This window comes from Lissotriton helveticus, chromosome 9 (assembly GCF_964261635.1).
Source record: "Lissotriton helveticus chromosome 9, aLisHel1.1, whole genome shotgun sequence".
NCBI classification, from domain to species: Eukaryota; Metazoa; Chordata; class Amphibia; order Caudata; family Salamandridae; genus Lissotriton; species Lissotriton helveticus.
Genome location: NC_136070.1, coordinates 1,066,195,540 through 1,066,222,963, shown reverse-complemented (window position 1 = coordinate 1,066,222,963; position 27,424 = coordinate 1,066,195,540). Strand labels below are relative to the sequence as shown.

At 49.8% G+C, this 27,424-nt stretch overlaps 1 protein-coding gene across 1 annotated transcript in view; it reads right to left on the bottom strand.

The window, feature by feature from the left end:
• ISY1 (ISY1 spliceosome associated protein) overlaps window positions 1-27,424 on the bottom strand; it is a 204,018-nt gene that overhangs the window by 164,724 nt on the left and 11,870 nt on the right. The window contains exons 2-3 of the mRNA XM_078661431.1: window positions 3,677-3,699; window positions 1,102-1,153 (exon numbers count right to left, since the gene is read on the bottom strand). Of these exons, the coding sequence (XP_078517557.1) occupies window positions 1,102-1,153; window positions 3,677-3,699 (75 nt within the window). The remainder of the gene's footprint in view (window positions 1-1,101; window positions 1,154-3,676; window positions 3,700-27,424) is intronic.

Here is a 27,424-nt window from a genome sequence, read left to right as displayed (position 1 = left end):
CGTGCCAGTTTTGTGTCCCTCATTCCCCGGCATCAGACAGCTATAGAGTCTCTGTCCCTGTTCCAGGGCGAGACCTAATGTTTACTCCTCTCATCAGAGCTTTATGGAATACTGAATGTTTCAAAACTTGGCTGACAATTAGTACCAGAGCTTGCACTGAGAAAGAGGAACATCCTATGGATTTTTTTTATTACAAGCCAATATGAAGATCCATGGTGTTAGCGTAGAGTGCAGTGTTCAATTTTGTTTGTATTACTTAAATGTAAATGTGTAGGTATAGTGGTCCTTTAGACTGATGGTCTAGCTAAAAGGTAGACAGTGGAGTGCTTGTAATACTGTCATCATGAGTCTCTGGGGTGAAGACAAAGGAGTAGTCTTGCCGCAGCATTTTGGATTACTTTTATTTTGTGCATAATTAAGCAGGTTGGCAATATGGTACAGGCTATTAGCATAATTTAGCTACGAGATCACAAGTGTAAGGACAGCTTGATGTTTTTATTGGCATCCATGGCATGGGCAGAAGTGTTTCAATTTCTATTTTGTAGAACATGCTACTCATCACCTTGTCTGTGATGCATATAGAGATATGAAACTGGACAACCACAATTAGAACCTAGGCATAAAGCAAGGCACGCAAAGTAAATGTATATTTTTGGCTATAAAGACTGTGCCACTCGTTCTAAGCATTAGGAAATTACTATGCAGTAATAAAACCGCATGAAATACATGTTAAGAGTTTCAATTGTGGAGTTTTACTTCCTAGGTCAAGATGGAGGATAATGCAGTAATGCTGCATGAGTCCTCAAGTTACAAGCTGGAAAACACTGAATACTGCAGTTCTACCTTATTAAATGTGTGCAGGGGAAAAACACCAGGTCTGTGTTAAATTTGAGCTCAACTTCGAATCCTGACTGGGGCACAAACATCCTAGGTCAGATTTACAGGCCCATCTGTAATGAGGGACCATGTCTAACCACACATTCAGCCACAGCAAAGAAAGGTTTGCTTCAGAGATTTTGCTTAGTGTGCATTGGCCAATTTGATTTTTAAAGGCATTCATAAAGAGGCATGAACAGCAGCAAAATGTTTTGGGTAACTTACCTTAACTTTTCCATCCTCAAGCTGTGCCTGGCGAAATCTTGCCAAGGCCGTCCTGAAGTAAAGAACATAATTGAAATAGCATTAGCTTCTATCAAAAACCTATACAATTGGAGGTTCAGTTAACCAGCCGTTTGTACTACCCATCTTTAAGGTCTGTCTTTAGACAGCTTGTGCTCTCTGCCAACAGAAGGCCACTGTTGGAGAACATTATCCATTTCCTACTCCTCAGCCCACATGCTGCAGCTACCAGGGCACTCACTGTTTCTGGCCCACTTGTGTACCAATTCTAATGTGGTGTTCATCTTAGAACGGCTGAGGTGACTCTTCAGAACTGTGGGTGAGCATTTTACATCAAAGTACATTTAGATCTGTGGTCTGCATGTCATGAGTTCGAATCTGATATAACCAACTTTTGGTCAGTAAACAGAGTACTACTAAAATGGAAACACTGACTTGTAAATCACATCACTTATAAATTGCTGAAGTGTAGTCTGAAGTGCTACTTGACAACATAATTCTGAATATTATCTTCAGTCAATCCTAAGTTTTTGGCCAACACAACTTTTTGCATTTTCGAAAGTGTAGTTTGTTGTGCCGTGTCGCTGCTGTAGGGGGTACTTTCGTACTTTGTTTCGTCACACTAGCAGTTGGTGTCTGTTGACTTCAGATACTGATAAGGAGTGTAATAACCAACATATCTATGTTACTGGAACATATTAAAAGCTTTTTTAATACTAGGCCTGGAGGTTATAGTTTTCCTTTTCTGTTGGGAGCATGGGCTCAAATATTCCAGCATGCTGAGTGCTTCTGACTAAAAGTCAAGAGTAGCTGAAGGTGTCACAAAAGACATTGATCGTCACTTGGCAGCTATGGTGCCCAAATATGCAACACTGAAAATTGTTTATCACTCGACCCTATTCCAAAATCAGCAACATAATTTGCTGATTTCAACAACATAAATTGTTTCTAGCTCAAACAGATCAAAGGTTACTAAACAAATTGCATGACATGGTGCAGCTAATTGCCAACACTGCAAATGTTAATTGGTCACATTTCATTTGTTTATAACAACATTCAGGTATTACCACAAATTCCCCCAGGAAGTTGCAAGGCATGGACAAGCACCACATATGCAAATGTTGTCTGCAGGACCCCAATGAAAACAAAACTTTATAGTTTTCCTAGTTGGATCCATTTAGCAAAGTTCCATTAAGTAATATAAAAGTGCAATAATGTTCCAACGTGTTGAGGCTTCTAACAAACTTTTCTAAATTACAGTGAGATTCCATAATTGCTCATTTGAAACCAAGTGAACTTAATCAAGTCCCTAGCTAATAAGATAATGTATTGCACCAGACCTTTAAATCATCATTTGTTTTATTTATAAATCGTATATAAAATTAAGTGGGGAAGAGCGGCAAAGCTTATTAAAATAATTATTCAAAACATGTAAGGGTGCAGTTGCACTGTGTGTGATCCTAGGTACATTATTTATCGACCTAGTGAATAAATATATGTATCTTGGGTAATCACTGTTAAGTTAACCTAGGATGTTCACGAGGTCCAAGTTGTAAACTTGATGTTCGGACATAACAAACGCCTTTAAGAGCTTCTCTAGGAAATATGGGGTTTGGGCAACTGGGCCTACTATTATAGAGGCTGCTAAGGCTAAACTAGTCCCTTCACTGCTTTATGGCTCATTTGCTTTTCACTAGAACCAATTTCATGTTTGACAGATGCACACAGCAAAAACTTAATCTTAGATGGTCTACACCACAGTGCAGATCGAGACTCAAAATACGCCTTGCTTCTTTGATGGCTATATACAACATGGCTTTTGTCAACTCATTCTGGGACTGTATAAATGTAGAGGGTAATACCCTAACCAACTCATCTGTAATGAAGGTGTCTTTATAGCCTCCACTACATACTTGACATTAATCCAGTGCTTTAATAGAATCACGACAGACTGCCATATACCCTGTTTAGAAATTAACAATGTCTACCGTAAATACCTAATAAAAAGCAAAATAAACGTTATCCAGAAGTCTCTGGTGTAACCAAGGCCATCTTCATGTTGGTCTAGGATCAGGTTCTGGCAATGGGTTAGTAGACCAAGATGAAGCACAAGTACAGTTTAGATGAGTTGGGTTATAGAACAATGACAAAAGGCATGAAGAAATTGTTGTATCCATTTACATCCAGGGTTGCTAAAAAAGAGAAGACGGGTTCACTTATCTCATCTCCCTTACGGGGGATGCCAGCAATGGATGAAATGGAAAGGTTAGGAATGTAGGGTTTCCTATAAGTCCCGGGTCAGATAACGATGAGGAGATGCAGTGGTCATAGATAAAAAGGTAGCTGGAAGTAGTAGGCATTTGTGGTGGAGGGGATCTCATATAGAATGTCAGGCATAGGCAGATGTATTCCTAAGCAATTGCCCCAACCAAAGAACCACACCTCCTTTTCACAAACTATTTATGGGTAAAGATGTATACAAGAAAATAACAGGCCACAAAGGAGCCTTATCTGCAAACATTAGAGAAAAAATTGTGGTATACTTGGTTTTACTCACATGGCCTTTTCTGCATTTCGTGCCTACAAAAGAAAGCAGGAAGGTTTAAGTTAGTATCTAACACAACAACATTCAATATAAATCGCTCAAGCATATTCTTTGGCTGATGAGTAAAAGTGTAAACATTATTACTACAAAGCAGTAAGAAATTATAAAATCACTGTGGTTCGTTCCTGAAGCTTGACACAACACTCTAAAAAACTATTGTATAAAACGCATATTTAAGCTCATCAGTGCATACCTGTGTCTCATGAAAAACAATTATTTTAGATCATATTATACAGAATTTTCTCTTTTTGTCCTCACACTGTAGTCACAATGTCCATTTACCATCCTTGCACACGCAGGAAAGCGATGTTAGACTTAACCATTCTACGAGACGTCTGTGCCCAGTTCATCAAGTTTCTTTGGGATTTGCAAACAGCAAAAACCTATTTACAGATGCAACAGTTTCATAGAGTGCCGGATGCAGCAGTGTAGCTACGTTAGGAATAACTAATTCAATAGCTTATGACTTCAGCTCAGGACTCCCTCATATGGTTTCTGGTGGGAAAACAAAACTAAATCCTACCATGTCCAGAACCACCTTATTGTTTATAAAACCAAGCATTAACAAATTCCAGACCCAGCATTGTCATTTAATGGAGGACGTTTTAAAGGGTATCCACTGAACAGAACGCATGGTAAGGAGGCACAGCATTCTCAGTGTTCACAGCCAAATTCTAGAATACCATTCCATCTTTCGGCTGGGAAAGAACTGTGAGCCAGACTTTTAATGCGTTTCTAACGTTCGGTTATTTGCTCAATGAGGCGTTTGGTAAGGATGTTCAAAAGTTAATTCTGGTTAGCCCTAAGATGCAGTCTGGATGGCTCCAAAGTGCTTTACAAAAAACACAAAATATATAGTTTTTCATCCGTCCTTGGTGACTCTTCAGTTTGCAAATAAATACAAGTAGAGTATTAGTATTCAATCATCATAAGATTGTAACAGCAAACAAGCACTGGCGTTGCCAATAGGTCTCGCAGTAGGAAAGTTGGAGCTATTGGTTTTTTAAATGGCAAAGCCCTTTATGTTTTTAAAATGAAAACAAAAATAAAAGGCATTGTTATTCAGACCCCCCAGGATATAGCGGCATGGATTAGCAAATTTAGCGGCACAAAAATGGAAATTTAGCGGCACAAATATGGAAATTTAGCGGCAATTGTGCGGCATTTCATTTGGCCCTGGACCTTGATAAAGCGGCCTCCAGTGACCCTATCCATCACCCGCCCTTCCTTACACTCTTTCTGCCTCCCAATTCTCCCTCTCTTAGTTGTGTTTTGCCGCTTTTAGCTCCTCTATCTTCCTTCCTGTTTCACTCTTTCCACTGTCCCATTCAGCTTTCTGTTTCTCATGCCCCCTCCTTTCTGTGTCTCATTCACTCATCCTCTCTCTCCCTCTCTCACACACATCTTTCTCTTCTTATCGATATCTCTCTCAGCCCAGTCTCTTCTCCCCCGTCCCTCTCTATTTCCATCTTTGAATCTCTCTAGTTCTCTCTTGTCGCCCTCTCTCCCTACCTCACCCTCTCTTCTCTCTCTAGCTCTCATACTTTTGTTCTTCCAGACACTGTCTTTCTTCCCCTTTCTCTCTCGCCCTTTCTCGCGCATTCACCCTCCCTCTTTTTCTCCCGCTCACTCCTCTCTACTTTTCTCCACCTTTCACTTTCATTCGCCCAGTTTCTCTCACCCCCTACTACCCTTTACTTCTTTCCCACTTCTGACTTCTTTGCTCACTCCCCCTTCTCTTTCACCCCTTCTTTCTCGTCTCACCTGCCCCATACCCTCAGGTTTCATTCTTGCTCCCCCTCTTTACCTTTGCGCTCCACCTTTCACCTTTATCCTCCCATTTTCTTTCACCCCTACGCTTTCCTTCTAAACCCAGCCACTCTCCCTTTCTTTTACCCCTTTCTTCTCCCCCCACATGTGCCTCCTCCGGTTGTGGAAAAAAAATAACTACACATTAAAAAAAGAAAGTTAAACAACCCATGCCTTTATGGAGAAAACTATTTTTATAACGTTGCCAGGAATCAGTTATATCATGAGATAAACAGAGGCTTCGTATTAGTAGGAAGAAGTACAGTGCGTGAACAATGTGGCAGTTGTGGATATTTTCAAATTCCAAGACACAGCCCTCTGCATGATTCTCTGCTGCACGAGAACAAGAAGTAAAGCCTGTTGCTCCCGGCTCATCCCGCAGACACCTCGGCTAGATTTGAGATGCATTATGTTATCTTTGCACTTTTGAATTATAGCGGCGGTGATGATTCAGTCAAACTTTTCAAACTTTTCTGCCTAATAATTTTAAACGATTCTCTAAATTCAAGGCCTTAGATTTTCTCCACGACAAATGAGACGGGCTTAAGGGACGCGTGGCATACATTTTTCATGAATCAGCCTTGGCGCGTTTGCATTCCTGGGTAGAAAGAGTGAATATCGAGTGAATATCGCATTTCACACTCGGTGAACTGCCCCACCTACAGATCCGAGCGAAAACAGAAGAAATTTATCAGCAGCTTATTGACAGGCATGTGGCAGTCCTCCCTCTGCTCTCGCTGTAACTGACTGGTGGAGATATGTATCTTCACGGTGTGATTGTGCAGAACCGGACCTGGTGCCTGGGACCTATATTACGTTTGGCTTTTAATCTCGGCCTGCCCGCCCACTGCCCATGATGATGCATCATGCATGCATCCCTCCCATTCCACCCGACTGGATTTGGCACAGCCGAAGACTCACCTGCGCGGGCAGCAGACAGGGCAGCAAGTCTAGCATTTAGAAATAATTAAAGTATGGCTGGCGTGGCGGTCGCCATCGCACGCACGGTGCCTCTCAGTCTTTTCTGGCCTCTGGGTTGCACCATTACGTTTTTTTGATTTCACCAGGTCAGCAAACAATCACCCTTTCTATTCTTTCCCATATCGACCCTCGGCTCCAGGGGAGAGGGCGGGGGCTCGCCCCAGTCACCGGGAGGGTCTCCAGCGGGGAGCCAGACGCGGGAGGGGCACTTCAAAGCCTGTCGCAGTGAGCTGCTAATGCCCCATTAAGCCCGGAATGTTATTATTTCGTGCTTCTGTGTCCTTCCCGCCCGCCCCAATAAACAACGTAAGTCAGACTCCCCCAGGATATAGGCGGCTTTTGTAAAAATGCCGCGATTTCTACAAAAAGTGCCGATTTCGCGGGCACTTTTGTAAAAATCGCGGCATTTTTACTAAAGTGCCGATTTCGCGGCAAATCGCGAAATCGCGAAATCGCGATATCCTGGAGGGTCTGGTTATTTGCAATTGTAATAGCTCAAACTCTCGTGAATGCGAGACCTATTGCATTGCAAATGCTTGTCTGTATGGGGATTGCTGAGAAATGTACACCGTACGCTGGTTTAGATGTAAAAGAACACACGTGCACCTCCACAGTGGAGCATCTATCCCCAAAGCCAAGATGTATTGTTATGAACGACCTGGCACTTAAACTGTATAAATCTACAAAAGGTGCTTTAAAAAACACCTAAAGAAATATTAGTGCCTGCTTCGTTCATGCACCAAACAGAGGCCTTGAACTAAAGAAGGGTCACCAATATAATGAGGCAGCTGAGCGGCGTGTACAGCCCAGTGTAACTAGACACCCCCAGAGGCGGCGGTGATCGGTTGGGGCACTCAAAGGCATTCTCCTTGGGGAAGTCCTTACAGCGTCAATCACCCGGCTGTGAAGACAGCGCAGCTCGAGTAGAATGAGGGAATAAAGGCGCGCGTCTCGGCTCAGAGTGTGACCGGCCGAGGTTCAGGGAGTGTGTGGCGCGTGAGTCACCGGCAGGTCAGGTCGTGCACGCGGGAGGAGGCAGAAGGCTCACAAGGGTACTGTGGGGACTTCATTTCACCATGGTGTTTTAGCATCCACGGCCCCTGGTGTGCACATTTGGTGCTGGCAGATAGCGCCCACATGACCGCCCACTTACTTCAAGGAACTAAACTCCTGGGAGAGATATTAGTCAGTGAACGAGGGTGGCGATAGAACTGAAACCTAGATGGCGGAGATAGGACTTCTAGATCAGCATGAGGGGAGAATTTAGTCTGACGTGAACCGAATGCGAGTAAAGGTGAAGACATGGGAAATTTCGGCGAGACAGAAGGGGATTAAACATAACGGAAGTTGAACGCGCGCACCGCGCCTTGTCACAGATGCCACCGGAAGGTAAACGGCCCAGGGCAGTAATTGCTAGACTTCTGAACTATCATGACCGGGATGTCATTCTGAGGCAAGCGAGAATCAAAGAGGCTCTTCTTTACGAAAAACGAAAGATAATGATATTCCCTGACTACACGAAGCTAGTGCAGCAGCAGCGCCAATCCTTCATGGCCGCCAAAGCGAAACTGCGAGGTCTCAAACTCCAATACTCCCTGTTGTACCCAGCGCGCCTGAGGGTGATTTTCCAATCGCAGACACTATTTTTCGACACTCCGGAAGACCTCTTTAAATGGACCGACGAGACAGTGAAGATCAGACCGAATTCTCAACCGGGGCTGAACCCGGGCTCTTCGAGGGGGTCATCACAGGAACGGAGAGGCCAGACGACCAAGACCAAGAGGAACCGGCGATCTAAGTCGCGAAAGCGGTCGGCCTCCTTCAGCGGCACCCAGGCCAGTGGTAGGACCGAGGACTCAGACCAGTCTGAGATGGATCATGGCCAGCTCTGAAGATTCAGCGCCCTCTGTACATTTGACGTTACAGGTTCTGGCTAACGGAATAAGGGCTTCTTGGGGCTCGATAGACTGGTAGCATCATGGCTGCCTCAGGATTGGTTTGCGGCTGATCACTGAACATGGGGGGGTTTGTGGGTTGGGGTTCGGGGACTACACATAAGGGGCTACTGCTCTCCTACAGATGTGGGAGGTTTTGGGAGAGGAGGGATGAGGTTACTGTTTTCTGGGGAGTTGGGATCCATTGGCATGGCTGGCTCAGGGCCCTCTGTTTTGGACTCGGGGTTACCCATGCCGCGACAGGTACTTCATATGTTCTTGAGGTATTGGGGGGGGGGGCAGGGGGGGGGGGGTGCGGGTGGCCGGGAGCAGGGCCGCTGAGTTGGGACCGAGACATACTCAGGACTATGAAGACATTAAGTTGATGGTTGGTTTTGGGGTTTGGGGTAGGACGAGAGTTGCTCGTCAGGTTATCTTGGGGTTCTGGGGCGAGAGGGTGGGAATGCACGTGTGTTTTGCTATGGTGTTCATTACTGTGTGCGATGAGTGGCAATGGCGAGGACGTCCTGTTGGGTGGATCCCAATTGACTATGGCTGAAACGACTCAGACTCCCCGAGGCGTCTCTGCGGGTGATCACATGGAATGTCAGAGGGATGCTTGACAAGATTAAGCGTGGGGCGGTGTTGCGCTGGGGGAAAAGTGAGAGTGCTGATATTTTCTTGCTCCAGGAAACCCACATGATGGGCTCGAAAGTGCTGGGTCTAAAGAGGTTCGGCTATCACCAAGTATTTCATGCCGGATTTTCCCGGGGATCCCGGGGGGTGGCCATTTTGATACATCGCAGGGTGGCCTATGTCCATGAGAAGCAGTGGGTTGACCCACAAGGTCGCTATATCTTTGTTAAGGGCATGGTGGGCACTGAATCTGTGGTCTTTGGGAGTGTCTATGCCCCCCCCCTGCAATGGGCCCTGGCTGAGAAACTGTTCACAGTGTGGGAGGACATCCCCGATTCCCTGGCAGTGGTTGGCGGTGATTGGAATGATGTGATGGATGTGTGTGTGGATCGCCGGCGGCGCCGGGAAGTAGGTGAGACTACCCCTCCCCCCCCACACACCAGACTGCATGCTATGACGGAGGGACTGGGCTGGACGGATACCTGGAGACATATGCACCCTACAACACGCGAGTATACGTATGTCTCTGCTGTGCATGGCTCCTATTCACGATTAGACTATGTGTTTGTGCCTGGCGACTGCTTGTGTAGAGTGAAGAGTGCTGACATCTTGCCGAGAGGCCTGTCCGATCACTCCCCGGTATCGATTAGGGTGGAACTCCGTCGACAACGTCAGCCGTTCAGATGGAGGATGTCCTCGTGGCATCTCCAGCAGCCTGCCTATGTGACGCACTTGCGTGAAGCATTAGACCTGTATTGGCGAGAAAACCTAGTGGGAGACATTGACGCCGGGGTGGTGTGGGAGGCCATGAAGCCCACTATACGGGGTGTAGATATCGCGTGGTGTGCCGCGGCCCGTCGGAAACGGCGGGAAATGATCGCAGAAGCGGCCATGCAGGTGGAAACTTTGGAAGAGCAGAACCGGGTGGGGGGTGATGAAGCCGGGCTACGACTACTTCTCCAGGCTCAAAAGGCCTATGCATCTGTCCTACTCGATGAAGCAAAACAGGCGTGGCTAGCCACACGCAGTAGAATCTACCAATGGGGGGGACAAGTCATGTACGATGCTTCATAGACTCTGCCAACGCCACCTCCAGCCGCTTACGCTGCCAGGACTCACGTCCAACGACGGCGAGGTCCTTACTGACCCAGTCGAGCTAGCAGCGAGTTTTGCCACATACTTCGCTACTCAGTACGCCCCATGCGACCGCCTATCAGCTGACGAGGTGGCTAAATTTATCGAGGACATGCCCCCCAAGGCGGTGTCGGATGAAACTAGGAAGGCCCTCGATGCACCCCTTACAGCTGAAGAGCTGGGCGATGCCCTGGGACAGCTTAATACCGGAAAAGTCCCTGGCCCGAGTGGCTACCCGAGTGAGTTTTATAAGAAGTTTCATGTACAGCTGGGGCCCCACTATCACCGTGCGCTTGAGACAGCGCGTGAACAGGGCGCACTGCCCCGAGACTGGCGACATGCCGAAATCGTAGTATTTCAGAAACCAGGTAGACCCCCAGAGAGACACGACTCATATCGCCCCATTTCATTACTCAATATTGAGGCTAAAGTCCTGGCTAGGGCCCTAGCGAATCGTTTATCCCCGCATATAACAGACCTAGTGCATCCGGACCAGGCCGGGTTCATGCCTCATAGAGCGACGCGGCATAACATCCGACGCGCACAGGCGGCGATTGACGCCATGGGAGCCACAGGAGAGCAAGCTACTCTGTTGCTAGCTGACATTAACAAAGCTTTTGACTCCGTCAGCTGGGCATACCTCTTTGCACTTTTGCCCCGTCTCAATCTAGGCCCGGTTTTCCTGTCCTATATCAGGCTTCTATACACGGACATTACGGCCTCGGTGCGGGTTGCAGGGGCGGTGTCGGTGACGTTTCATATTGGACGAGGGACCCGACAGGGATGCCCGCTCTCCCCCTATCTATTCGCTCTACTTATGGAGCCGTTGGCTGCCTGGGTGCGTGTAGATGCGCAAATGCGGGGCTTTGTATGGAACGACAGCTTATCGGATAGGATTGCGCTTTACGCGGACGATGTCCTTTTCTTTCTTACCGATCTGCAGCGCTCGGGACCGCGCGTACTAGAAATTATGCGAATCTTTGGGGACATCTCGGGCCTATATTTGAACCTGCGTAAATCTACCCTCTGGGTGCTGAGTGGAGACACCGTAACGGGTCCCTGGACGTCGGGGCTACAGGTGGCTACGCATGGCCTGAAATATCTGGGGGTGTTCCTATCGGAGTCAGCAAGCACTGCCTGGGAACGCAACATAGTGCCCGTTTGGGACCGAGTTCAGACCGATGTCAAAGCTTGGTCTCGGATGCCCCTATCTATATTTGGCAGATCTGCAATTTTTAAGATGGTCGCACTCCCGCGTCTCCTCTACCAGTTGCAGAATCATCCCTATCCAATTGCACCCCGGTGGTTCCGACAGGTCAATTCGATCTTGGGCCGCTTTCTATGGGCTGGGGGGACGACCAGAGTAGCACTACGTACGTGCTTCTTGTCCACTTACTGCGGAGGCCTGGCCACCTCGGATCTACTGTCCTATTACCAAGCCGCTCATCTGCTTATCCTGAACGAATGGTGGTATGGCGACGGCGGAGATCCGGCCTATGCCCTGGAACGCACATTGATGGGCGACAATACGCTCCACACAGTCCTCTACTCGGCCCGCTTGCGCCAGAAGCTGCCGAGGGTCACGAGACTCGTTTTTGCTGTATGGCGACGGGCCTTGCGCCGCATGGGCTGGTGGGGTCGACTGACCGCTGAGACACCGCTATGGCATAACGGCCTGTTACCCGAATTGTCGGCCTTATCAGGATTTGACGGCTGGGATGCGATCGGGATTTCACAGCTAGGACATGTGATGTCCGGGACGACGCTCAAGTCCTTTCAGGCGCTCAGCACCGAATTTAATATGCCCCAGTCCCAATTTTTTCGGTACTTACAACTTAGACACGCACTAATGCCCAGTATTACCAACATAGATTCGCTTCCCGAATTTAGTCCCATTGAGGCAAAAGTCTTTATGGGTGATCTGGGGGATAAGAAAGTCTCTCGTATATATCAGACGATGGTCACTCATTGCTCCTCCACCTTTCTTCCGTTAAAGACGACTTGGGAAGCCAATGTTGGCCCCCCTCGATGAAGATGACTGGAGGGAAGCTCTGGAGTCCCCTAAGGGGGCAGCCATTGCCATGCGGTTTAGACTGATCCAATTCAAAATTCTCCATAGGGCCTACTACACGCGTGAGCGTCTGTGGAAGGCAGGATTGATTGGATCCCCGGAATGTTTGCGCTGCGGAAACGCGGTGGGCACTTTGCTCCACACGATGTGGTCGTGCCCTAGGCTGGCGGGCTTCTGGAGGGGTGTGTGGGGCTGCCTGTCTGAAGTACTGAGTTGGACTCTTCCTCGCACTCATCGTCTGGGCCTACTCCACATCTTGGAGGGGGTTGGTGGAAACTTATATAAACGTCACCTGTTGCTCCTGGGACTGGTGGTAGCCAAGAGAGACCTAGCTCGGGCTTGGAAAGATGTGAGGGCCCCCCCCTGTGTGCATGGAGAGCCGGAATGGACTTTTGCATGGGCCTGGAGCGACCGATCTTTGAAGCACGAGGATGCCCCCGCAAACATTTCAAGGTATGGAAGAGGTGGGCTGATTATAGGGGGTTGACACTGGACCCTCCGGCAGAACTGGAGGAAGATCTTTAGTCACCTGATATTTGCAAGCCCTTGCAATACGTCACGAGTATCATATCACGATTACACACCGAGGTTATCTGTACACACGTGCACGGGGGTAGGGTGGGACACAGGGGTGGAGGTGGGAGGGTTGGGTAGTTGGGGTTAGTCGGGGTAGGGGAGGATATAGCTGGATTCTTTTATAATTGTATTCTCTTGACTACTTGATTTGACGATTGGTCCTATGCCGCAACTGTACCACGATGTTTGGTGGTGTTCTCCTGAATGTGGGGAGCCACACGTATTACTTGCCCGATCCTACAAATAAAAAATTTGTTGTGAAAAAAAAAAAACATAACGGAAGGATTGGGTTTAGATGAGTAACCGGGGGTGGGATGGAAGTGGACAAAGAAAAGGATAGAAAAGCACAAGGGAGAGCAAACGATGTGAAAAGAGACGAGGGGGATCCACGGCAGATGGAAGTGAAGGGACTACAGGAAGAGGAATGGAAGTAAACAGATGGTTGGAGATGGGCTACGGGGGATGAATTGAGATCGGCAAAAAGTCAACAAAAACGTAAAATAGACTCTGAGGATGGGGAAAAACTGGAGGCAGAGATTCTGACTGAAAGGACACCTATGTGGAAAGACGCCATGGAGTCATAACAGTGACAATAGAAAGAACGCGATGGAGGCCAGACAAGACGGTGTTGGGGGGAAAAGAGGCTTTTAAGCGCTGGAACTGGAAGTCTAAGAGGCAGGAAAGCGATGAATTGGCGAATACCCATCGTGGGTCTAATGCGTTACAGCAGGATATGAGCAGGAGCCGGGAGGTGTCAAGAGGTGCAGCCAAGCGGGGTGAGAAATGGAGGCGCCAGGACAAATGGAGGAGGAAGGAAGAGGGCAAAGGGCAAGACAGACTCAAACAAGAAGGACTGGGCGAGAAGGGAGGGGGGATGCCAGCAGGGAGAGAGGAGGAAAGGTGGGAGGGAACACGGCCTGGGGGAAGCTGGCTGGGGAGGGGGAGGAGAAATGCAAGTAAGGCTGTGCGTGGGGAGAGAGAGGGGAGGTGCTGGAGCTGGGGAACAGATGGCCGTGAAAGTTTATGGCCCAAAAGCGCATGCCTGTATAAATATAGCCAATAGGTCTCGCTTTTTGGACCCTATAAGTATTTAGTTATGCAGCAGAATATCCTTGGGGCAACAACACCAACTGTTGCATGGCTAAACACTTATAAGGTCCCAAATGCTTGACCTATTGGCTATGCCAATGCTTGTTAATCTTGTTAACTATCCACTCCCAAGCTGCGTGGCACCACATCCAGGTTTGAATCTTTCAGTCTCTTTGCTCTGTTGCGTTTGTACACAATCTAGCGAGTTCTAAGTAGCCACCTCCCTCTCCTCTTTAAAACTTCACTCATAGTGCACCTCACTTTAATCAAATGGGTGGAATGCTGCTTATTGAGGGTGACCCCTACACAAAGAGAGCCCTGGAACAAAACAAGGAAAAAATACATTGTAAAAGTGTGCTACACAAAATAAGGGAAGGGGGGGAACGGAAGAAGGTAGATAGATGTGATAGGAAGAAATAGAGAAGAAGGAAGAAAGAAATAGGGGACGAAGAGAAAGAAACACAAGCCAAAGAAATAGGAGTAGGAAACAAAAAAGAATGAAATAAACAGAAAAATAAAGAAACAGATGGAGGGGGAAAAAGGAAGAAGAAAAAAGGAGAGGTGAAAAGGGAGGGAAAGGTGGAAAGGCAAGAAGATGGAAGTGTGAGAAATAGAGAGAACGCTGATGTCGTACAAGTTCTTGAGACACCCTCTCCTCAGCACCTTTCTGGTAAACTCTGTCGGAGGAATGAGGAAGCGAGCGGCGTGCTGAGTGCTGCACTCGAAGCATGCAGGGTAACAGTGTGAGGAGCAGAACTGAGGCGAGACAGACAGGAAGGCACAAATGAGAGACAGACAGGCACAGAAGAGAGACAGGCACAGAGGAGCGGCTGCACGGAGAGGGGAGAAACGATAGGGGGGGACAGCAGTGGAGAGGAGACACAGGGGCAGAGGATAGACAGACAGGAGTGACAGATACAGTGGGGGAGAGATGGGGCAGAACGAGAAGCACACATGAGAAAGAGGCACAGAGGAGAATAGATAAGGGGGTGAGCCACAGAAGAGGGCAGCAGAGAGGCAGCCGAAGCCGAGAGTAACATGGAGAACAGACGGACACGAAAAGGAATAAGAAAATAACAAGCATAGCTAGAGAGCAGCGGAGTGATCGAGGATAGACAGCCACAGAAGAGGGCAGCAGAGAGGCAGCCGAAGCCGAGAGTAACATGGAGAACAGACGGACACGAAAAGGAATAAATAACAAGCATAGTGTAACGGGGTGTATCGGTATTCCCAGGCTTGCGACTCGTCCCCACCGCCTACACATCCCAGAATCCCTCTGGACGCCACTAAAGGCAAGGAAGTGAACGATCCTGCATTACTATTACCCCCTGCTGTCTCTCTTCCCTCACCACAGGACATGGACTCGAGCATTTCGGATGTGGATGATGTAGAGTGGCCCTTTAATTCCTGGACGGTGGCCGAGGGGGAGGAGCCTGCATACTACGCATTTCCTTCAAGAGGACCGCGCCCGGAGTCTCAGGTGTGCTTGTTCACCCGGAGGTCGGAAGAGAGGAGCGTGCGGAGTACGGAGCTGCAGGAGACGGAGACCGAGACAAGAGAAGAAGAGATCCGGAGACGGGGAAGATCGGAGGGGACATCCCGGAAGACGGAGGACGACGGAGAGCGGCAAAGACCACCAGAGGCCGGGGAGTACAGGAGGAGGATCGCCAGAGAGGAGCTGAGTCGGCGCCAGCTACGGACCCAGGGGAGGTGCGTGGCTCACTCAGGTGCGTGACCGGTTGCGGGGCTGGGTGGGCAGTAAAGGTACTCTAGGTACCACTCCACGGGAAACCTGATCCACGGTACCCTGTTCCTGTGCACTTTCCGTCCCTCACGTTAGTGCACTGTTAAATAGCTTGAGCACCGGTGATTACTCCCTCACTCCCTTACCCTGTGTTATTGTGAGTATACAGAACTCTCACACAGACTTGTTTTCTGTTTTCCCTTCTGGGGGGAGCCCGAGACAGCCGCGACGGACTCCGAGGAGGAAGAGCCCACCCCCCGAACACCGGAAGTGGTCCGTAAGAAGGAGAGGGTCCATCGGAGGGGACGGAGCCGCAGCAGATCTCCCAGGAGGCCCCCCTCTAGTCGACAGAGCTGTACCGACCATTTGTTTTCATTAATAAAACCTCAAGTAACCAGAGCTCGGTTGTTGCCCTTTTCTGCTGCGCCCCCACCTGTCCCCCGTCTAACAGTGGTGGAGAATGCGGGCACACTGACTCTCGATACAGAGATGGAGACAATCATTCAGCAGCTAGTGAAGGGGCAGGAAAAGCTGGAGTGGGTGGCCGAACAACAGTTAACCTCGGCCCAGGCGGACATAGAAATCCTAAAAAAAGCCTTAGCCGCACGAGAGGACATCCCGACGCAATGGGTTGATCCGGCTCCCTTAGGGGGGATAAGAGAAGACCGCCCGATCCCTCATGGCTCCTCGGCGGTATCTCTACAGAAGTACCATCAGGGGGATGATCCCGACTCCTTCATGCTCAATTTCGAGAGGGCGGCCAGGGCCTGTGGGTGGCCCATAAGCAAGTGGCCCTTCTTTCTGGCTCCTCTCCTGTCAGGAGAAGCCCAGGCGGCTTACCAAGTTGCCAACCCCAACGGGAATACCCCGTATCACGAAGTGAAAAAAATAATCTTGGACCATTTAGGCTTGGACTCGGAAGCCTATAGAATCCGGTTCAGGAAGGAGAGAGGAGCGCCGGGAGAGAACCCCAAGACTTTGTTCGTGCGTCTCAAAATGGCAGCGGATAAATGGTTGACCCCTTCTACGAGCTCCAAGAATGATATTATGGACAAGATATATCTTGAGCAATACCTAGAGGCGTTACCGTATGCTACGCAAAGGTGGCTCAGACAGCATCATAACCTGACCACTACCGAAGTTGTGGACATGGCTACGACCTTTTCAAGGGCACAACCCCGCACCGTAGGATGGGAGACCGAACGTTCTCACAAACCACCTGTGAAGACCGAGAGACGACCCGCACGCCCCGTGGATCCTCCCAAACCCAAACAATGGAAGCCGGAGAATCCCTCATCATCGGGGCCCCAATGTTTTGATTGTGGCAACTGGGGCCACATTGCCCGGTTCTGCCCTGCGAAACGACCCATGGAAGAGCCAATGGAGGTGGGATACCTACCTCGTGCCGTCCTCTATACAGCGGAAATGGGGAACGCCTACAGAGTAAGTGTACAGGTGAACGGGTCCTCCCTTCAGGCCCTTCTGGACTCGGGCTGTAGGCAGTCCGTTATACAGTCTACACATGTGCCCCTTTCTCAATTCCTCCCAAAGATGTCTGTCAATATTCGTTGCGTACACGGGGATGTTAAGGCCTATCCGCTAGCGCAAGTCCCCATACAACCCATGAAAGGTCCCAAACAATTCATCAGGGTGGGAGTGCTCTCCTCCCTTCCGGAGGTTCTGATAATCGGGACCGACAACCCCCGATACCTTCATTGGTTCAGACAGAGTATAGGGCACCCCGTAACCAGGGTAGAGACCTCAAAGCCTGCTCTTCTATATCCCGACCCCTGGGTTCTGGACAGGAGTTTTAAATTCGCCCAGATCAACGACCCCTCGCTGTTCAACGCGTGGGAACAGGCTCATCAGGACCTATCCGTTCCAAACAGATATCCCCGCTTCCTCATACACAATGAGCTTCTATACAGAAAGGGGAAAGAAGATGAACAAGAACAACTGTTGGTTCCGCTCTCGTTCAGAGAGCAGGTCCTATTTTTTGCCCACAGCCATTTAGTGGCCGGACACACAGGAGCCGAAAAAACGATACAAAACATACTACGATTTTTCTATTGGCCAGGGATTTATCGAGACGCCAGCAAATACTGTCAGGAGTGCAGCTTGTGTCAGGTAAAGAACATGACTCGACCGCCCGCAGTGCCCCTGCAACCCCTTCCCATCATCGGGAAACCGTTCGAAAGAGTCGGTATGGATATCATAGGACCCCTCCCCAAAACAAGAAAAGGATTCCAATACGTCTTCGTGGTGGTGGATTACGCCACAAGGTTCCCGGAGGCCTTCCCTCTATCAGCTACCACCACCAAGCAAGTCGCGGATAAAATGATAGAACTATTCAGCAGAGTGGGGTTCCCAAAAGAAATCCTAACGGACCAGGGAACCCCCTTTGTATCTCGACTGATGAAGGAAGTGTGTAGAAGTCTGGATATCCACCAAATACGGACCTCCGTATACCACCCCCAGACGGACGGCTTAGTAGAGCGCTACAACCGCACCCTAAAGAACACCTTGAAGAAAATGATGGAGGTCAACGGGAACGAGTGGGACAAGATACTGCCCCTGGCTCTATACGTAATTCGGGGACAACGGCAAAGTAGCCTGGGAATATCATCCTTTGAACTTTTGTACGGACGACAGCCCCGATCCTTGATGGAAATGACGAAGGAAGCATGGGAAAACGAGACATCGGAAGAAACCGCTTCTACCCTAGACTATGCTCATAGTCTCAAGACCAGGCTTGGAAAATTGAGAGACTTGGCCTATACTCACTTGGAAGCCAGTCAAAGACGACAGAAAACCGCCTATGACAGGGGAAAAAAATGGAGACAGTTGAAGAGAGGAGAATGAGCGCTGGTACTGCTGCCTTCCTCCACCCAAAAGTTCCGTGCCTCCTGGGTAGGACCCTACGAAGTAGTGGGGACTATAGGCAGAACCACCTACACCCTACAAACCGGACCCCAGAAGACCCAGGCCTACCATATCAATCTCTTAAAAAAATGGTTAGGCCCCCCCCCCCCCGGTGAACATACAAGTGGCGACGCCATCGAGGGAAACCCAGTCCACGAGAGACCTGTTGAACATAAATTATGAATTGACTCAAATACAAACAAACGAACTACAACGGATACTACAACGACATGAGAGACTATTCTCGGACCAGCCTGGTAGGCCCACGATGGCGGAACACTGTATAAATACACCCCCCGGAAAAACCATCCAGATAAAGCCCTACCGAGTACCCGAAGCCCGGAGGGCCGCCATCCGGAACGAAGTGAAGGACATGCTGGACCCTGGCATGATACGCCCTTCCAGAAGCCAATGGTCTAGTCCCATCGTCATGATACCCAAACCCGATGGCAGCCGGCGTTTCTGTATGGATTTTCGTGCGCTCAATGAGATATCAGAATTCGACGCCTACCCGATACCTCGAGTCGACGAACTGATTGAACGCCTGGGTGAGGCCCGGTACATCACGACTCTCGACCTTACCAAGGGATATTGGCAAGTGCCATTGCGGGAAGAGGACCGAAAAAAAAACGCTTTCAGCACCAGCGAGGGTCACTATGAGTTCACGGTCCTCCCATTCGGGTTGCATGGGGCGCCTGCTACCTTTCAACGGCTCATGAACACCGTATTGGCACCTGTTTCCTCCATGGCCTCTGCCTATCTGGACGACATCGTCATCCACAGCAAAACTTGGGAAGAACACCTCCAGCACCTACATCAAGTCCTACTAGTACTGAAAACCGCCGGACTGCGAATAAATGCAAAAAAATCCAGGGTCGCTTTCCAAAAAGTAAAGTATCTAGGGTACATGCTGGGACACGGCATGATAGAGCCCCAGATAGAGAAAGTGAGGGCCATTGCTGAAACTCCCTTCCCCACCACCCGAAAAGAGATGAGGGCGTTTCTGGGATTGGTAGGGTATTACAGGAGGTTCATCCCCTTGTTTGCAGACATAGCATCCCCCCTTACAGACTCCTTACGCACCCCAGGGAAATCCAACACTCCCATCCCCCAGAGCGAGGTAATGACCAAGGCCTTCCAACGCTTAAAGCGCATTATCACCTCTGCCCCAGTACTGACGTCCCCAGATTTCACTGTTCCCTTCATCCTGCATACCGATGCCTCGGACTACGGTATTGGAGCGGTACTGTCACAAAAGGGGGTCGATGGGCATGAGCACCCAGTAGTGTACGTGAGCCGTAAGCTTTTTCCCAGGGAGTTGAAATACGCTACCATCGAGAAAGAATGTTTAGCGGTAAGGTGGGCAGTGGAAAAGCTAGCCTACTATCTGGAGGGACGCCCGTTCGACCTGTACACGGACCATACCCCCCTCCTATGGATGGCCCGCAACAAGTCAAACAATGCCAGGGTGATGCGGTGGTTCCTGGCCCTCCAGCCGTTCACCTTCACGGTGCACCATAGAAAGGGCACGGAGAACGTGAGTGCGGACTTCCTCTCCCGTCATCCGCTCCCCGATCGGGAGCATCCTAGGGGGGAGGTGTGTAACGGGGTGTATCGGTATTCCCAGGCTTGCGACTCGTCCCCACCGCCTACACATCCCAGAATCCCTCTGGACGCCACTAAAGGCAAGGAAGTGAACGATCCTGCATTACTATTACCCCCTGCTGTCTCTCTTCCCTCACCACAGGACATGGACTCGAGCATTTCGGATGTGGATGATGTAGAGTGGCCCTTTAATTCCTGGACGGTGGCCGAGGGGGAGGAGCCTGCATACTACGCATTTCCTTCAAGAGGACCGCGCCCGGAGTCTCAGGTGTGCTTGTTCACCCGGAGGTCGGAAGAGAGGAGCGTGCGGAGTACGGAGCTGCAGGAGACGGAGACCGAGACAAGAGAAGAAGAGATCCGGAGACGGGGAAGATCGGAGGGGACATCCCGGAAGACGTAGGACGACGGAGAGCGGCAAAGACCACCAGAGGCCGGGGGAGTACAGGAGGAGGATCGCCAGAGAGGAGCTGAGTCGGCGCCAGCTACGGACGGCGAAAAGCCAGGAGGCCACCGTTCATACGAGCCGCCCAGCCACTCACCTAGGGGAGGTGCGTGGCTCACTCAGGTGCGTGAATGGTTGCGGGGCTGGGTGGGCAGTAAAGGTACTCTAGGTACCACTCCACGGGAAACCTGATCCACGGTACCCTGTTCCTGTGCACTTTCCGTCCCTCACGTTAGTGCACTGTTAAATAGCTTGAGCACCGGTGATTACTCCCTCACTCCCTTACCCTGTGTTATTGTGAGTATACAGAACTCTCACACAGACTTGTTTTCTGTTTTCCCTTCTGGGGGGAGCCCGAGACAGCCGCAACGGACTCCGAGGAGGAAGAGCCCATCCCCCGAACACCGGAAGTGGTCCGTAAGAAGGAGAGGGTCCATCGGAGGGGACGGAGCCGCAGCAGATCTCCCAGGAGGCCCCCCTCTAGTCGACAGAGCTGTACCGACCATTTGTTTTCATTAATAAAACCTCAAGTAACCAGAGCTCGGTTGTTGCCCTTTTCTGCTGCGCCCCCACCTGTCCCCCGTCTAACACATAGCTAGAGAGCAGCGGAGTGATCGAGGATAGACAGACAGGAGTGACAGATACAGTGGGGGAGAGATGGGGCAGAACAAGAAGCACACATGAGAAAGAGGCACAGAGGAGAATAGATAAGGGGGTGAGCCACAGAAGAGGGCAGCAGAGAGGCAGCCGAAGCCGAGAGTAACATGGAGAACAGACGGACACGAAAAGGAATAAAAAATAACAAGCATAGCTAGAGAGCAGCGGAGTGATCGAGGATAGACAGCCACAGAAGAGGGCAGCAGAGAGGCAACCGAAGCCGAGAGTAACATGGAGAACAGACGGACACGAAAAGGAATAAATAACAAGCATAGCTAGAGAGCAGCGGAGTGATCGAGGATAGACAGCGAGATAGGCAAAAAGCTTTCAATAAAGAGCGGCCGGGAAACTGAAAGTATGGCCGGCCAGCCATGAATAATTAGGGGAGGAGAAGCCGCAGAGCACACGCTGGGAGAAGCCCTTTGATGTGGTGGCGGCCGTGAACAAAATGCAATTAGGAGGGAGGGAGGGAGGCTGATGCGCGTGCTTGTTTGGTCACGTGATTCACGTGAACTCAAAGAAAACTGCACCAAAAAGCCCTTGGTTTCACGAGGATTTTGAGCACTTGAATTCTCGCTCCGCTCAATGCGCATGCGCATTGATAGGTCGCGAGACCTAAAAAGGAAGAAGGCAGTAGGGCTATCAGAACAATCGCACCAGTATCTTATCTATCTTATCAGTAAAACAGAACAAGCATTTACAATGCAATAGGTCTTGCAGCATTAAAGTTTGAGTTACTGGCATTGTAAATGACAATGCTTTGCATAATTATTATTTTTTTTATTTGCAATTGGTATATAAACATTGTTTGTGAATGGTTAGCTGTTGCTTATGCTAAGCAAAGTTGGCAGTAATATAGAGTGCTAGTCTTGTTTGTTATAAGCATGCTGATTTAAAGCGCTCTGATACCTGCACCGACGGCAGGTGGTGTGTGTTCCTGGTGGAAGCATACACTGATGGCTGGTGTGTGTGTGTGCCTGGTGGAAGTGTGCACTGATGCCTGGTGTTGTATGTGCCTGGTGAAAGCGTGCACTGACGGCTGGTGGTGTGTGTGTGCCTGGTGAAAGCGTGCACTGACGGCTGGTGGCGTGTGTGTGCCTGGTGAAAGCATGCACCGAAGGCTGGTGGTGTGTGTGTGCCTGGTGAAAGCGTGCTCTGACGGCTCGTGGTGTGTGTGTGCCTGGTGAAAGCGGGCACTGATGGCTGGTGGTGTTTGTGCCCTGTGAAAGAGTGCACTGACGAATGGTGGTGTTCGTGCCTGGTGAAAGCATGCACTGACGACTGATGGTGTCTGTGCCTGGTGAAAGTGTGCACTGACGGCCAATGATGTGTATGCCTGGTGAAAGCGTGCGCTGATGGCTGGTGGTGTGTGCCTGGTGGCGAAGCATGCACGGACTGCTGCTGGTGTGTGTGTCTGGAAGCGTGCACTGACGACTGGTGGTATGTGTGCCTGGAAGCGTGCACTGAAGGCTGGTGGTGTGTGTGCATGGTGGAAGCGTGAACTGACAGCTGGTGGTGTGTGTGCCTGGTGAAAGCGTGACAGCATTGTTCACAAAACATCCACAAAGCGAATCACCTAACCCATATTTTTTCACAAGTGTAGTTTCGGAGAGCCTTTGACGAAACATGGTTGTTCTTCAACATTCAATTGCTTAGTAGCTCTGGACATAACGCCACATCTTTCACCGGGGACCGATGGGAGCAGGAAAAAACAGGCCAGGGTATGAAAATTTAATTGCTCCCAATACCTAATCTAATAGCCAAATAAAAGCGTTCCACGGGAAAATCTGAAAATAGGGCAGTTTTGAACTTGTAAACACACGTTGTATAAGTGTTGGCAGAAGAAATGTAAAAAAAAAAAATACGTGCTTTGTACTTCACAAGGCATGGGAGACGGCATCGTGTAGGCAATGTTTGTTGCAAGATTCGGAGAATCAACAGTGAAACCTGTCCCACTAGACCATAAAACAAGCCCACAAACAGACAGACAAAACAAGGTGAGCCTGCAGTGTGCTTAGAAAAGAAGGAAGCACGATGTGTTTGTTATTTAAAAGGGTGTAAGTGACACAGGCCCGGCGGAAAACAAAACCACATGCCAAACAAGCATTTGCAATGCAATAGGTCTTCTCGCATTAAGAAAGTTTGAGGTATTGGTATTGTAAATGACACATTTTTTATTTATGTGTTGGTTTTGAAAATAGCGAAATTAATAGCTTTGTCATTTACAATGCCAATAGTTTTAACTTTCGCAAACGTGACACCTATAGCATTTGTAATGCAATATGTGCTGTATTTACATGACTTAGATGTATTAATATTACAAATAACAATGGCTTTTATTTTTTTTTAATAATACTTAAATAAAAGTTATTGTAATTTATAATGGCAATAGCTTAAACTTTTGTAAATAACTTTTGGGAAGATTATGTTCAGTGTATTTTATTGTGATGAAAATCCAAGAACAGAAGTGAAATATTAACATCTTTTTGTGACATTTGTAATAAAGCTTGAAACATTGAGAGAATATATTAGAACCAGTTGTTGTTGAATGGTTGCACAGAGTCATGCTGTGGCGTTGAGTGGTGCTGAGTGGTGCTGTGGCGTGGAGTGGTGCTGTGGCGTGGAGTGATGCTGTGGCGTGGAGTGATGCTGTGGCGTGGAGTGATGCTGTGGCGTGGAGTGATGCTGTGGCGTGGAGTGATGCTGTGGCGTGGAGTGATGCTGTGGCGTGGAGTGATGCTGTGGCGTGGAGTGATGCTGTGGCGTGGAGTGGTGCTGTGGCGTGGAGTGGTGCTGTGGCGTGGAGGGGTGCTGTGGCGTGGAGGGGTGCTGTGGCGTGGAGGGGTGCTGTGGCGTTGAGGGGTGCTGTGGTGTTGAGTGGTGCTGTGGCGTTGGAGGGTGGAGTTGGAGGGTGGAGTTGGAGGGTGGAGGAGGAGTTGGAGGGTGGAGTTGGAGGGTGGAGGAGGAGTTGGAGGGTGGAGGGTGGAGTTGGAGGGTGGAGGGTGGAGTTGGAGGGTGGAGTTGGAGGGTGGAGTTGGAGGGTGGAGTTGGAGGATGGAGTTGGAGGGTGGAGTTGGAGGGTGGAGTTGGAGGTGGAGTTGGAGGGTGGAGTTGGAGGGTGGAGTTGGAGGGTGGAGTTGGAGGGTGGAGTTGGAGGGTGGAGGGTGGAGGTGGGGGTGGAGGTGGGGGTGGAGGGTGGAGGTGGAGTTGGAGGGTGGAGGTGGAGTTGGAGGGTGGAGTGTGGATTTGGAGGGTGTATTTGGATGTAGGATTTTGATTTGGAGGGTGTATTTGGATGTAGGATTTTGATTTGGAGGGTGGATTGAGTTGGAGGGTGGATGGAGTTGGAGGGTGGATGGAGTTGGAGGGTGGAGTGTGGATTTGGATGTAGGATTTTGAGTTGGAGGGTGGAGTTGGAGGGTGGATGGAGTTGGAGGGTGGATGGAGTTGGAGGGTGGATGGAGTTGGAGGGTGGATGGAGTTGGAGGGTGGATGGAGTTGGAGGGTGGATGGAGTTGGAGGGTGGATGGAGTTGGAGGGTGGAGTGTGGATTTGGATGTAGGATTTTGAGTTGGAGGGTGGAGTGGGAGGGTGGATGGAGTGGGAGGGTGGATGGAGTGGGAGGGTGGATGGAGTTGGAGGGTGGATGGAGTTGGAGGGTGGATGGAGTTGGAGGGTGGATGGAGTTGGAGGGTGGATGGAGTTGGAGGGTGGATGGAGTTGGAGGGTGGATGGAGTTGGAGGGTGGATGGAGTTGGAGGGTGGATGGAGTTGGAGGGTGGATGGAGTTGGAGGGTGGATGGAGTTGGAGGGTGGATGGAGTTGGAGGGTGGATGGAGTTGGAGGGTGGATGGAGTTGGAGGGTGGATGGAGTTGGAGGGTGGAGTGTGGATTTGGATGTAGGATTTTGAGTTGGGGGGTGGAGTTGGGGGGTGGAGTTGGGGGGTGGAGTTGGGGGGTGGAGTTGGGGGGTGGAGTTGGGGGGTGGAGTTGGGGGGTGGAGTTGGGGGGTGGAGTTGGGAGGTGGAGTTGGGGGGTGGAGTTGGGGGGTGGAGTTGGAGGGTGGAGTTGGAGGGTGGAGTTGGAGGGTGGAGTTGGAGGGTGGAGTTGGAGGGTGGAGTTGGAGGGTGGAGTTGGAGGGTGGAGTTGGAGGGTGGAGTTGGAGGGTGGAGTTGGAGGGTGGAGTTGGAGGGTGGAGTTGGGGGGTGGAGTTGGGGGTGGAGTTGGGGGGTGGAGTTGGAGGGTGGAGTTGGAGTGGGAGGGTGGAGTGGGAGGGTGGAGTGGGAGGGTGGAGTTGGAAGGTGGAGTTGGAAGGTGGAGTTGGAGGGTGGAGTTGGAGGGTGGAGTTGGAGGGTGGAGTTGGAGGGTGGAGTTGGAGGGTGGAGTTGGAGGGTGGGAGTTGGAGGGTGGATGGAGTTGGAGGGTGGATGGAGTTGGAGGGTGGATGGAGTTGGAGGGTGGATGGAGTTGGAGGGTGGATGGAGTTGGAGGGTGGATGGAGTTGGAGGGTGGATGGAGTTGGAGGGTGGATGGAGTTGGAGGGTGGATGGAGTTGGAGGGTGGATGGAGTTGGAGGGTGGAGTGTGGATTTGGATGTAGGATTTTGAATTGGAGGGTGGAGTTGGAGGGTGGATGGAGTTGGAGGGTGGATGGAGTTGGAGGGTGGATGGAGTTGGAGGGTGGATGGAGTTGGAGGGTGGATGGAGTTGGAGGGTGGAGTGTGGAGTTGGATGTAGGATTTTGAGTTGGAGGGTGGAGTTGGAGGGTGGAGTTGGAGGGTGGAGTGGGAGGGTGGAGTGGGAGGGTGGAGTGGGAGGGTGGAGTGGGAGGGTGGAGTTGGATTTTGAGGGTGGAGTTGGATTTTGAGGGTGGAGTTGGATTTTGAGGGTGGAGTTGGATTTTGAGGGTGGAGTTGGAGTCCGTAGTTGTAGTTTGCGGGTGGATTTGGAGGGTGGTTTTGGAGGCTGGAGTTGTAGATGGAGATTTGTAGGGTGTATTTGGATGTTGGAGTTGGAAGGTGGAGTTGGATGGTGTTTTGGAGGGTGGATTTGTAGTTGGAGGAAGGAGTTGGAGTGTGGTTTTCTAGTGTTGAGTTGGAGGGTGTAGTTGGATGGTGAAGTTAGAGGGTGTAATCGGAGGGTGGACGGGTGAAATGGTGAGTGGGTGAATGGATGGATGAAAGGGTGGATGAATGGAGAGTGGGTGGATGGATGGAAGAAAGTGTGGAAGGCTGTATGGATGGACGGTTGAAATGGTGGGTGGATGAATGGATGAATGAAAGTGTGGATATATGGAGAGTGGGTGGATGGATGGATGAATGAAAGTGGAAGGAAGCGCATGACTGACTTTTGAAAAATGCTTTCTCAACAAGCGCGAGGTTGAAATTTCACATTTTCAGTGCAATGTCACTCAAACTTTTCTATCTTAACATGAACTTTGCAAAAAAGAAAGACAAGCGCAAGGTTGACATTGGACCTTTTCAGTGTGATGTCACTCAAAAAACAAGTTTGTAAAGTTATAAAAATATTAAAGTTACATGAACTGCTGTGTGGTTAAGTGTAGTTAAATGTAGCAGCGCGATCTGGAAATACAGCAGTTTAAAGGAAGGCATATGGGACAAATTGTATTTGGGGCTAAAATCAGCATTTTGCAATGGAAGGGGCAAGAGAGTCATGACTTCACAGGGGAGGGGTAGAGTAAATACATACTTGCGGGCAAAGCAATAGCAGGAGCCTATAGCAGGAGTTATAACCCCTGTATGACATCTCAGCAGAGGTGAAAGGAGGAGTATGGATGTGGGGGGTGCAGCAATGGGAGCTGACGCAGCAGAGGATATGGGAGGCTTCATTTCCAGGAGGGGGCCCTGGTGCCGGGAGCAGGGAGGGATGCTGCGAGGCTCTGCCTCCCCTCACTTCTTGGCTCAGCTGCTGCAGGAAGTGTGTGGGGCTGAAAGTGACACTGCAGTGAATAGTGCCTGATCTGTTTGTCTGCAAAAAGCATTTTATATTATACTTTTTTTTTTATCATTGATCTGATAAAAAATAATAAACACCACAGTTTTTTACAGAGCAAACTCGACCTGACGGTATTGGGTCTTTTC